The 13,683-nt window shown below is 39.2% G+C and overlaps 1 protein-coding gene across 4 annotated transcripts in view; it reads left to right on the top strand.

Moving 5' to 3' along the window:
* Positions 1–13,683, top strand: part of ARHGEF3 (Rho guanine nucleotide exchange factor 3) — a 104,463-nt gene that overhangs the window by 4,339 nt on the left and 86,441 nt on the right. The window contains exon 2 of one of the 4 annotated variants that reach the window (XM_082209886.1): positions 4,590–4,682. The exons of 1 other annotated variant lie outside the window; for it this stretch is intronic. In XM_082209886.1, coding sequence (XP_082066012.1) covers positions 4,590–4,682 — 93 coding nt within the window. Of the gene's footprint in view, positions 1–4,589; positions 4,683–9,112; positions 9,163–13,683 lie in introns of those variants that run through there. 2 more of the 4 variants (XM_082209892.1, XM_082209888.1) reach the window with 2 other exon arrangements.

The following is a 13,683-nucleotide window of genomic DNA, read 5'->3' as shown; positions in this document are numbered from 1 at the left end:
AGTATATAGTTTTGGAAGTTTCAACATTCTCCATGTTGGATTAGGGCCAATAGGGAGATAATTACTTAGAAAATAAGGGCAATTTTCCTGAGAGAAATGTGTGTTTTTTTGTGGTTGGAGTTTTGAAACAGCTTCCAATTAGTAGTTTATGTATCTGTCACTCACATGAGGGGTTTTAAACATTATTACATTTGTCTTTCAGGGCAGAGGCCTGGCTCACACATCATGCTAAGCCTAAAACAAATCTTTTATTTTTGATCATTTTGATACATGGCCTGATAGCTTCTGGACTGTATTATTGTAATGTACTCTACATGGTGTATTCAGCCTTTGAAGTGTATTCAGAAACTTAAGTTGATCTAGAATGGAGTAACTAGGTTGTTAACTGCAGTTGGCTACATGGCAGAAAGCACATCTCATCTGTGCTCCCACTCAGTGTACTGGTTTGGACTTGAAAGTCCTAAACGTTTTGAGATCAGGAAGATATCTTGATCAAAACTTTGGCACATGCAACCACTATTCTCTGCCTTGCATTTTATTATTTTGTACATCATTTTTAACAGGATCTGAGCATGTAACATGTAGTTTGAATGTCTAGGCTTCTGTAAACTGCTTATTTAAATATATTGGAGTTGGGAAAAGACCACTAAGTGGGTCAGAACACTTGATTATTAAGTTGTTATCTTTGGGAAAAGTTCTTGAGGATGGTTGATGTTGTTTTTAGGGCTATTTATTCCTAGTAGTAGTGATATTGCAAGAAGCAGACCTAAAATCTCAGTTCTGCAAATCTAAAAGTATTTAGCTAACATACAGTGATGTAGAATTGGGGACCTATGTATCAATTATTGACATTTAAGGGTTTAAAGCAATGGGATATCCATACTTGGTACATCTTCCCTTTGTGTTTAGGTACTTCTGCATCCAGCTGGTATGATGGATTTTGTTTTAAGTATGAGGGATACTGTACATTACCTTTCTTTATGTGAAAAATAATTGGGCAGAAATCCTTAGGATTCAGTCCAGGGAATAAGCACCATTGAACCCAGTGACATTTTTTTCTGAGTAGACCTGTATGGGATTGCACTGTAAAATTCTAGCTCCAGCTATTGAACATTTTAATAATATTCGCTACAATTGTGTTATATTACAGAGGAGACCACATAAGTACTTCAGGAACGGGGGGAATGAAATAGAATTGCCTTCCTCCCCACAAAAAAGTGTACTGTATATCTCTCTGTCCGCAATAGCAAAAGTTTCCATTTAAAATATCAATTTTCAGTGCTGTATTCCTAAAGTACGATTGACAATCAAGAACTCTCCTTGCAGATTCTTAGCTTGTTAGGTGTAATTACACATAAGTCACCCAACAGCCAGGACCCTCCCATTTATCACATGCTTGTGTGTTCAGATGTGTGTTTGCATACATACATAAGGAGGAAAGCCAGAGTCTGAGGATGTATTTGGTGGTGTTACTGCAGATGATGTTGGTGTGCTGACTAATCTGTACCTGCTGGGACATGTTCATGAAATTATTTTTGCAAGTGGCTTCAAAGCAGATGCCCTATATTACTTGGGTGTAGTCCATCATTTGATTCTGTGGTTGTATTTTTCCCTTCTGTTTTCCAGAATAATATAAACAAAAGAACTAGTCAAGCAATGAGATGTATATGTGCTTTATTTGGAACTAGAGTAAGTTTCATGTACAAAGTGAGTAAAATACAAACATACTTAGTTACATCAATTGCTGATGGATTGTGCATTGGATTTCCCCTTGCATAATTGGACTTCAATTCCATCTCCCCCCCCCACCCCACCAAGTTGCTTCCTGCAAGTCCCCCATATCTGCTCTCACCAACACTCCTGCCCTATCTTCTTGCATGTATTTCCCTGTATGCTTAGCCCCCCCCCCCCCCGATCCTCCCTACATGGCATGAGTAATGCCTGCAGGGGTCTTTTACTCATGTTCACTTTAATGGATGCAGAACCCTCTGTGTTATCAGAAGCCCTGATAAAGGAGGGTCCCCAAACACAGAGAGGAAAACTCTCCTTTCTGTTTGTGAACCTTCTGTAGAACCTTCTGGGCTACTTACATGGGTAGTGGCTTTGGAAGAACAGACGTTTTAACAAAAGGGAATGTGTGCATAAGGGCCAAGCAGGTCAGGAAACAGCTGGTTCAGTGCTAATGATGGAATCTGTTAGTATCAATGGAATACTTGCATGAAAAATAGCTGTGTTTTAACATTTTGTGGGAAATACAGTTAATGGCTTTCCTCATAATCTTTTCTAGATGCATAGTGTTTAATTCACTAGCACAAGACACGGGCCTGTAGTGTTTAGGGTTGCCACTTGACATTGTCAACCCCTCTGCAGGTTTTCTGCTCCATGTCTTGTTTCTCTTCTTCTTTCACTATTTCTGTTGTGGGTGTCCTAGGGTGTTGTTTATTTTTGTATTCAATTTATAGCAGTCCTTATTAATTTATATTGCTTTCTACAATATTTTGGCTTCATTTTTTTCTGATAACACACAAGTGTATCTTTCCATTCTTAACATCACTGCCTTTTGCTAATATACTTGCTTGCCTTGTGGTTGTGTTCTCATGGATGTCTTTTTAAAAATGAAATTTATACAAAACTGAAATTTCTTATGACATCGTAGTTCCACTTCTGTCCCTTTTAACCTTTTATTTTTGTGGGGGAGTTGTGTAAAGAAATTCCCATTTGTTTGGAAGTTTAATTCTGATGTTTCTTTTCATCCTTTTCTTTTCCTTTTCCTTTTCATTTCTCACTCTTGCATATCTTTGAGCTTTGGGGGTATCAGCTGAAAATAAAAGACAGACTGGTTGATTATCACCCACTGTCTGCACTTCATTATTGCAGTGCCCTTTTATATAGGCTTATCATTTCTTATCTTCAGCTGCTTTCCTTTCTTAAATTTTGCTGCTCACATTGGTTTTTATTAGGTCTAATTTTTATCCAGGTATCTCTTCTTTTTTCTTGAATTGGGCTTAGTTTCCATGTAGACATCAATTTTGTTAGCTTATTTATCTTTATTATAATCATTCTTATTTATCTGGTCACTTTATATTCCCTGTCTCTTTTTGCCTTATAGTATGCTTTACTTATAGTATGCTTTTTTCCTTGTGGTATTCCTTATCTTTGGAGTGCATCATCTCCTGATACTAGAACATAATCCTCAGTTTTGATTTTCCAGTATGGTTTAAAGGTATGTTTTTGTTTTTAAATATAACTTGTTAGATAAGGTTCTTCCATGTCCCTTTGCCTTTACTATTATTATTACAGTATATGCATTTGATTGTAGGTCAGGGGATGGGCCTGTCTCTATTTTCATTTCTTATGCTATTTTGTTTTATTCTGAAAGCACTTAAGAAAGTATTATTCCAGGAAAAGCAAAGGAGCAGAGTCAATAAAGAAGTAGAAACCTTTCATTGCTGATGCAACTTATTGGCAAATTATGTGACTCTCTTGAAAGCAACTTCTAGTTTGCATTGTGACTTGTGTGTCTCTTGGTGGGCTGTGGAAATTGCCTGGGCTGAGATCAGGCTTTATTCATAACCAACAAGCCACCTTTGTATTGGAGCCCTCATTCATTGTAGTTTGGCAGTAATTGTGGTCGGTAATATTTTATGGTAGCTTCTAAATCTACTTGCAATTTTATTTGAAAGACCTAGTAATGAGGGTGAATATTGCTGGCACATTTACAGTGCTAAAACTTAATGTTAGAAATTGAATATTATATTACAGTAATGAGCTAGCTCTGAATGCTGCTTTTCAAGCACTTCTGCTTTGCATAGCCTGTGGGCATAATCCTACTGACACCAACTGTCTTGGCACACACTCAGAGATAAAAACAAAAGGCAAATTGTGTTAGCTGTTTTGAGGAGGGGATAGTTGACAAAACAAGGCCTAACATTCAGTTGACTTATTTATTATACAACTAAAACTCTGCTTGTTTCTCATTTCCACCTCAATCATTCATGACAAATATACCTTACCCCAACTTTTTGCATAGTAGAAAAATCAGATTCCCCTGTTGGGGGCTTGCAGTTGCAACAAACATTAATGGGTATCAGATTTGTTGTTTTGCATCTTTTGCATTGTTCTTTGCTCCTTGTTGCTGCTGAGCTGCTGCCAGAGTTCAGAAGCTAATTAAGAATATTGGGGAGGATAGAACAGTATCACAGTAGCATTGACAGTAATCTTCATTGCAATGGTGTGTGTGTGTGTGTGTGTGTGTGTGTGTGTTTCTTTGAAGTGGCTTGAAAATGAAGTATGCAGAAGTAAGTGTCCACCAGCTTCAGGACCCCCCTCCCCCCCCCTGTAGTTGACTCTGATGCTTGCCAGGCTGCTAGCAAATGGAGAAGAAAGAAAGTGTATCTGAACAGGGGTGCTCTTAGTTCTACCGTATTTGTGGCAATCCATTGCCTACCTTTTAACTGCTACTGATAGGGAAAGCAATCTTGTTCACTTGCACTGAGGAGACAATAGTAAAAATTTCATAGATATGTGGAAGTGTTCATGTGTAAATTGTTTTCTTTAATTGCTCAATCCAGGCTTGTATTTTCTTTAAGGGCAATGAACACTAGTAGACCTGCCATTCTTATAAGCAGCCCTACAGTGATAAGCCAGTGTGCCCAAAGAGAGACGGAAGAAAACACAACATGGTAAGGCAACCTTTTTTCTTGGATTGTTGCATTTCTCACGAGAGAAAGAATATACATGAGGCAAACAGATACCTGTACAGTACTGTAGTTTTGAAGTAAGGAGGACAAAGGATGATATGCAGCCTTCATTTTGAATGGAAAGAATACAATGTTTATATTTGTGTCTTCAGTTTAGTAACCCTAGGCTAGTTTCTACAAAGAATAACATAAGAGGGTCTTGTAGGGGTACAATGGATTCAGGCCATTTCAGATGTGCTGATGATGTGTTTGTACGTCACATTTCAGATACGCAATGGGAGGGGGTTCCCACCCTGCATATAGGAAACTACTATAGCAGGGACTGGACTGGGATAGAAGTCCCCACCCCCCTTGCTAGTTTACTGTTAGCATAATATAAGCCTGGTGCATGCAATCACTTATTCCTCTTTAAGCGGTATTCCAAGTGGACTTTTGTCTGTGTAGTAACTTTATACAAGGCCAGTCACTCACTGAAGTGAGCCTTCTGAGCATGTTATACAGGCATTCTACTCATTCATGACTCTGTAGGGAAATAAATAAATAAATAAATAAATAGAAAGAATCATACCAGGAAATGGTGGGGGAGAGCTGGATACTCCTCATGGCTTGTGGGGACACCCTCCCCAGAGCCCGAAGAGGATGTCAGTGAGGGCAGAGGAAGTCCCAAAGAGATTAGGGCTTTGTTTAGGCTGCGCAGCCTCCCTGCCTAACACCTGGTGCACAGGGTAGCACAGCAGCAGCAGCCTCTTTCCTGCATATCCTCAAGCCTCCAGCTGGTCACGGAGTTTCAACTCTCAATATTTTGATTTGGATTAGAGATAGGGAGGGGAAAATAGGTATTTAGAGGCTTTTTGGTGGGTGTCTCCTGCTTTACATGATTTCACTTACCGTATGTGTGTGAGGGCCTGGCACGTAACCCTCGCATAAGTGGAGGGATCCCAATCTCAATGGAGCATAGAACACATGTAGAGCCCCTCTTCAGTATTGGTAAATAAGTGTTCTTGGACAAACCTCAGAAGTCTGTACAAATTGGAATGACTTGAGTGATATTCAAGCTTTCAGTGACTGCTAGGTATGTTATTCATGTCATCACTGATTTTCTGTTTATCATGTATTAGAGCAAGGTAGGATTAGGAGTTTCAACAAGCAAGGGTCAAATCGTTATAGGGCAGAAGGGTGACTAAATCTGTACATTTTTAATTCCCCTCTCCCTCATTTGAAGCAGTGCTAGGCAGGGTAATTATCTACTGTATTTGCCCACTGCTACTTTTCAGGAAAACTGGGACCCTTCATTCTGTTACTTTTTATGTTTTGAGAGCACATTGTGGACCTAGAATCTGGAAGGAGGGAGATTAAATTCTTACCTTCTGTATGTAATAGCTGATTACAGAACTGGTTTAGAGACGAAAAGCTATTTTTAATGTAAAAAACCACCCATTGGCCTTGAATTTGTATCATTTCTTACTGTCTTAGCCCACATTTTCTAGTGAGCAAAGACAGAATTCCAGTCTGTTTAGTTTTTGTCCCATTTACAAGATGATAGTATTCCAAGTGGAACTGGCTCTGTTTACATGCGCAAGACAGACTGGAGTCATGAACCAGGAGTTTTCTTTGATATTTGTGGAGATGGATCTAAAAGAGAAACTACGCCATAGTTTTCTCCACTATGCATTATTCAGTACACTTCTAAGATCCATTTCTCAAACACATTAAATGAACACATAACAAGTAATTTTTTGTTCTTTTTAAAAAATATTTTAAGCAGTTTTTATGGCTTGTTTGTAAATTATGTTGAGAGGTACAGTATGTAAGAGTTGATTTATAAATTAATAAATAACCACAAGTAGAAGTTAAAAAACACAGGTCTCAGTACAGATCTTTGGGGACCCCCACTTAGATTTCTCCTACCAGCATGAACAATGGTCAGTGATGATGGGAGTTGCAGTCCAGCAATCACTGGAGGACTACAGACATTTAAACTCCTGTTTAACACTTTCATGCTCAAATCAACTTAAGCTTTGTTCGGATGGCCACCAAAACATTAATGGCAGGATTTTTCTTTCTCTGCCACTATCATATTGTCAAGTGATATTGTGTTGTGCTGATTGATTTCATATTTAACTCTCCTCAATTGATGTTGATTTGTGTGTGTGATTTCTGAAGCTTATAATGAAGAAGTAATGAGAGAGTATTCTTTTCATGCCTTATGGATGTTACATTAAGTACTGTATAGCAAAGCAGTAATGTTCACCAAATTTAAAATCTTCTGTTCTGGAACACTGTGGAATTTCACATTTAATACCTTGCTGTACATGTTGTGTCCCTAACAGCAGTAGATTTAAGTTCTTATAATAGAAACAATTGCATGGGATTCTAAAGCTCTTGGAAGCTGTTGTTGCAAGAAAATGGGCAAAGAGCCTGTTAAGTTGAGGATTCACTTGGAGAACATGAGTCACATAGCGTAACAGTTCTGGTACTGCACGCCCAGAAATGACTGCAAAACATTGTTTTTTAATGGTTAACATGATGGCAGTCCAGAAGGTGATCTCAGTCTCTCATATATGCTCTCAGAAAAATAGGCCTTATGACAAAAGGAAAAGAGGTTCCAGAAGCAAATAAAAATTCACATGAACCTCAGGCTTAAGTGGAAAAATACTCAGAACAGACTAACACGATAAAAACATCATGGGGATAAAGATTCACAGAAAGCAGTTTATTTGACATTAGCTCATTACCTCTGATGTTTGATGCAGTTACCACGATCCAGGTGCATGGAAATAAGTTGTAGTTTTTGATTAATCCCTTGCAGAACTAGCATTTAAAGAATAATTTACAGGACATTTTGAGCAGCCCAAAGGGACTGCTTGGTCTACTGCACATTTTTGCCTCAAAAATGCTTTTGTGCACCAGAACCATAGGAGCTAACTCCTAGGGGCTGTGGGGGTTTCAGCCCACACAATAATATATTTGAGGGGGCTGCCTCCCAAAGTTGATGGGCATTCCCATTCAAATGCTGTGTGTGCCCTTGTCATGTGATCAGGTATGCAGGGTGGGGCTTACCTGGGCCCCACAATATTTTATTCAAGTTAACACCCCTGATCAGAACATAAGTGTATCTAAAACAGCATGTGCATTCTACAGTGGTTAGCCAGTTGACTATGGGAAGCCCACATATGTGGTGTGAAGGCAACATCCCTTTCCTTTTGCTTCTTAGCAGTGGCTATTCAGTGACTTCTGAACATGGAGGGTACTTGTTAGGCCCAGGTTACCTAAAATATCATCTTGAGACCTTGAGATCTTGGGCTGGCAGACCAGTATGCTAAATGCAACCACTCCATAGATTCATATGATGCTGGCAATATTATTTTTATTATTTCCCACAATGTAGTATTTGCACTGTGCATTACAGAATGGGAAACAGTACTGTATAGTATAAAGCCGTAGCCTTGTATGGGGAAGCTGCTTAACATGTACTTTATGTTCCCTAATTTGAGCAAAGTGCTGCATACAATATATAAATTTACATGTGTTTGACACTTCAAAAGATCAATTCCAAAGTTAATAGCTTCCCTGCAGTGAAACCGTGATTGAGAATTCAGTTTGCTTTCTGTTCTGGCTCTCTCTACTTCCTCTTTTTGTTGTGGCACAGTTTTTAGCTATGTGGATTTTAAAGTATTGCACAAAAACTCTGAAACCAAGTAAGGGAGTTGCCATTTCCATCAGGAATTGCCAAAAATTTGCAGAAGTACAAGAGAAACAATATTCCACAGAACAACTTTTGGGAAATTCTTGGCAGAAGTAATAGTATAGCCATTACATTTAAAAAGATGTCTGGTGCAGCTTAACTCATTCTTTTCTACTTTGTCTCCCCTTGTTGGATTGTTTATCAAATAATTTCTCAGCTGACTCTGCCTAGGAGGCATCTTGAGATGTGGCCTCAGTCATGTTTCATAAAATAGTAAGGTTGGAACTTAGATCATCCAACCCTCATCTAAGGATAGGACTGCAAAATGAGGATGGGTGATGTTACAGGAGTAGCTAACCTGTGGCCCTCCAGATGTTGTTGGGCTCCAATTCCCATCAGCCCTGGCCAGTCTGGCCACTATTCAGGGATGATGGGAGTTCTAGTCTGGGGCGGGAGGGTCACAGATTGGCCACCCATGATTTAAATATAGGCCAGCTAGCTAACAGCAGGTTGATAGTGGGACAGGGCAGACACGGACACTATATCAGGGGTAGCAAGCCACATGGGCCAGCTTTGACAGGTGAGTGGGACAACCCATCTGTCAACCACACTGCATCATTATGAGATCACATGATTGATAGGTGGGCTGTTCAACCCACCTGTCCCATTCACCCATGGAACCACAGCACAAGGGCTGTTGCCAGCCCTCCCTGTGCTATTCCTTTCTACCTCCAGTATAGCTATGGAGCAGAGCTTCAGACAAGTGTGGATGGAGTGGTTGGTAACAGTTTCCAACTCCTTACTTGTGCTTTCCCTTCTGCCTTTAACATCAAATTGGCCCACGGCCATTAGATAATGACAGTGGTTATTTAAGTATACATCAAGGAATATTTAGAGGTGATCTTGCAACCAGGTGGTGAAATATAACTTGTATTACATTGACAAAGTGCATTGTTCAATGCATTTGTTTGTATAGTTTTAACAATGAGCTTGACTCTAACATCAAAAAATGTTTTTGGGAAAATGTGGGGAAGCAATGGATGTGACTGACTAAATTGACATTGTCTTGTATGGTTGTAGATATTCAGGTGCAGAGAATAGTAACTAGGATCAAAGTCTTCTCAAACCCCCCCCTCAAAAAAAGTATTCTGAGATAGAGAATTAGTCTGGATTGTTCCAAAACACACATATCTGTGGTTTTCTGTTCTGTGAAAAGAAAGATGCTTTGCGTACTCAGAAATGCTTTATTGGCTAGAAAGAGTGTTTTGCTTCTCAAATAAAACTTCCTTGTATGTTGCAGAGATGCTGAATTGTGATCCACATCGAGAGTTTGAGTGGGATCATATATTTAATTTATGTTATGTCTAGAAGATTCATTCAAAAATTGTTTTGAAACACTTTGCAGGATTTCCTCTCCACCAGAGTTGTGCTTAATATTTATAGACACTAGATTTCATAGAAACACAGAATTGTAGAGTTGAAAAGGACTTTGAGGGGTCATCTAGTCCAACCCCCTGCAGTGCAGGAATCTTAACTAAATTATACATGACAGATAGTCATCCAATCTCTGCTTAAAAAAAAATCTCCAAAGAAGGAAAGTCCACCACCTCCTGTCTGTTCCATGGTCGAACAGCTTTTATCATTAAAGTTCTTAGTGATGTTTAGTTGAAATCTATCTTAATCAGTTAGTTTGGGTCCTTTGCCTCTGGAGCAAAACAAGGTTGTTCCATCCTCCATTTGACAGCCTTTTAGATATTTGAAGATGTCTATCATATTTCTGAAGTCTCCTCTTTACCAGGCTAGACATACCCAATTCCCTCAACCATTCCTCATAAGGCTTGGTTTCCAGACACTTGATCATCTTGGTTGCCCTCTTCTGCACACATTCCAGCTTGTCAATATCCTTCTTAAATTTTGCTTCCCAGAACTGGACACAGGTGTGGTCTGACCAAGGCAGAATAGAGTGGTACTGTTACTTATTTGGACACTGTACTTATGTTGATGTAGCCTAGAATAGCATTAACTTTTTTTGTTGCTGCACCACACTGTTGACTCATGTTAAGCTTGTCATTTACTAAGATCCCTAGATCCTTTTCACATGTACTACGGGCAATCCGGGTGCTCCCCATCTTCTATTTGTGCATCTGGTTCTTCCTAAGTGTAGAACCTTACATTTGTCCCTATTCTAAACAAACAGATTTTTTTGATTAAGCTGTTCTTGCACAGTGTGTTCAGATGTGAAACATTTCTTCAAGGGAGACCATTCTTATCTGATTCCTGTGTAAAGTGGTGCTGTTCTACATTCTTTAACTATTCTTTCTATAATGGGGATTTAACAACACTGAACAGCAGGGGGCAGACTTCACCAAGAATAGCTATTTGTTTTTCTCCTATCATTTCAACAATTGCCATAAAGGTGGATTAATGTTTTGTATGGGCTTTATTTTCATCTTAAATTATAACTGTATCTCAGAAAACACAGCTTCATTGATAAACAGTATATTTGTATATTTACTTAATTAAACATTTATATGAATTTGTCCAAGATGTTTGCTATTATTTCACTGGGTCAGCTCCCGTTGCTTGGTCCCTGCTCCTGCCAACCTAGCAGTTCGAAAGCACGTCAAAGTGCAGGTAGATAAATAGGTACCGCTCTGGCGGGAAGGTAAACAGCGTTTCCGTGCGCTGCTCTGGTTCTCCAGAAGAGGCTTAGTCATGCTGGCCACATGACCCGGAAGCTGTACGCCGGCTCCCTCAGCCAGTAAAGCGAGATGAGCACCGCAACCCCAGAGTCAGCCACGACTGGACCTAATGGTCAGGGCGCCTTTACCTATACCCTATTTTTAAGGTGTATACTTTTATGTATTTATGTGTTAAGGGGCAACTAAGTGATTTTGTATGTATACCCAGAGTTCATGCTTCCTTTGCTTAGTAGTATCTAAGAAACCTGACTATATTTATCTGTTTTCTAATAAACATTGAAAGATGGCTTCTCAGCTTCAGCAGCATATTTCCTTTATTCTTCCCCTGAATAAATATTTAGGGGAGTCATTTAAACTTTAGCATGGATGTAGTAATTTCTTTGGTGGCTTATGGGTATTAAGTGCTAATTTTCAGATGATGTGATAGTGACAGCAATAGACATTTTATATCAAATAAATGTCCATTTGAGTGGTCTGTTATAGCATTCTGTGAAGTCAAAAGTATGATGATCTTCGTCCAGTGAATAAATATTCAGTTTTTGCTTGACACTGATACTCTGCAGTGAATATTATTCTTGCATCTTGCATCCTGATTCTGAACACATTTACTTATAAGTGAAACTCTTGGATTCCAATCAAGCTTAACCTCCTGTGTTTAGGATTATAGCTTCAATGCACTATACAGGCATCTGCCACTTACACGCATTGCATTTGCTCGCAACAGTGTTAGTGTGCACTGCCATGAAATAAATATATAATTTGAACCAGGAAATGGTAGAGAAATGGCACAAAAAGAGTGGTAGAGAGCTGAAGAGTAGGGGGCGGGGCGGGGAGGGGCGGGGCGCAACCCCTCACTCATTCACCCTCCTTGGCTTCCTTCTTCCTGGCCAGCAAAGCCGTTGCATAGGGGGTGGGGGCAGTGCTCCATGCCTCTGCCTGTCTGCTTGCCCTTCGTTCATTCGTTCATGTCAGTTTTGTTCCTGGGGCAGGACTTGAGAGTCCCTCTGCCTTCTGATCATCATTACCCTCTTCCTTCCCACCCCACAATCAGGCAGTAATATTATTGGGGTGGGGGTGGGGGAGAAACTAAGTAAAATTAAGTTGTATCCAGCAACTTCCTTTTTAAAAAAAAAAAACTTTTTTATTTGGTTTTACAAATACAAAGTTATAGAAAAGAATCCAAATATATATCCATGTACAGAGATCCCTCCGAATCCATATTATCCATAGTAATTGTTACACTACAAGTGAAATCAAAATCCTGCTAATGTTTCCCATTCTTTTATAAAGTTTTTCAGTCAGTTTTGCCATCTTGGCATAGTCCATCAGCTTGGTTTGCCACTCCTCTCTAGTAGGGACGTTGTCTTCTTTCCAGTTCTGGGCTCAGGTGGGATGAACGGGATCTGCCAAGAAAGAGATGCTTCCCAGTCTCTCTCAACAGCACCCTCCTCCCCACTTTTCACGTATGTGCATGGAGTCCGCAAATGTAATCCCAGTGTAATTGAGCAACGCCTGTATTTCATTTGTTTATCGAAGAGTTATTTTGTTTATGAATGAATGACACTGCACAAAATGCAACTCAACCAGCTCAGGGCTGAGCTGATAGCATAGAATCACACTATGTAAAATGGCAAGTTTTCTTAAAAGATTGGTTGAAGAATTCTGGAAAGTTCACTACATGCATACATTTGCAATAAAACAGAAAATCCTGGGCACTCTGTGTTTCCAAGATAAGCAGAATTAAAACTGATTCATGATATGCATGCTAGTTTGTGTTCCTGTCACTGCTAGTTATTGATAATAGTACAGTGCTAGGATTCCCGTTATAGCAAATTCCACAGAGTGAATTGTGTAAATTATGCTGGATTCTTTTCCTCCCCTCATCATCCACTGTCAAATTCATATTCTTTGTTTACTTTCCTTCTACTGCATGACTCAGATTTTAACAACCAAGCGCAAGTGAAAACATTGTTCTTTCATGTTCACGTTCTGGATTACATTTTTGAGAGAAGGCGAACTTGCTTTAATGTCTGCAAAACAAATTGTCCTCTAAACTGAATGTTTGTTTTCAAAAGCACGATCCTTTTTCCATTTTAAGATGGAAGAAAGCAAGTTATTAAAAAACAAAAATAAAGATCTCTGATCTCCTGCTTGCTCCTGACTGTGTATATTTTAAAGAGAATACTACATGGCTAGCTGTTCAGTGTTAGGAAGGGTGAGCAAACCAAAATGGGGATGTATTTAAATGTATAGCTAAAAACGGGACAAGTCACAGGAAAAACATAGTATGGTGTGTGTGTGTGTGTGTGTGTGTGTGTTGCATGTGCACGTGCATGATGGGGATAGTGAAAACATGGATGAAAAATACAAAATAAACCACCATGTAATTTCAAACATGCTCTGGCATAAATAGCAGTAAATGCTTACGTCTGATGTAAATAGTTTCCACATGTTACAAGAAATTATCTAATGTTGGGTTTTGCAGACTTGTGAGCTACTGCTACACTGTAGAAATACAAGTAAGTCATTATGCTTTAATCGGTTTTGGAGTGATTGTATCAACTCTGTGTTTTAGTCTGAACACTTTTTATTCTAG

Source organism: Podarcis vaucheri (assembly GCF_965113315.1).
Source record: "Podarcis vaucheri genome assembly, chromosome: 2".
In the NCBI taxonomy this organism is placed as follows: domain Eukaryota; kingdom Metazoa; phylum Chordata; class Lepidosauria; order Squamata; family Lacertidae; genus Podarcis; species Podarcis vaucheri.
The sequence above is the reverse complement of the archived record's forward strand: the minus strand, read 5'-3'. Positions and strand labels throughout refer to the sequence as shown.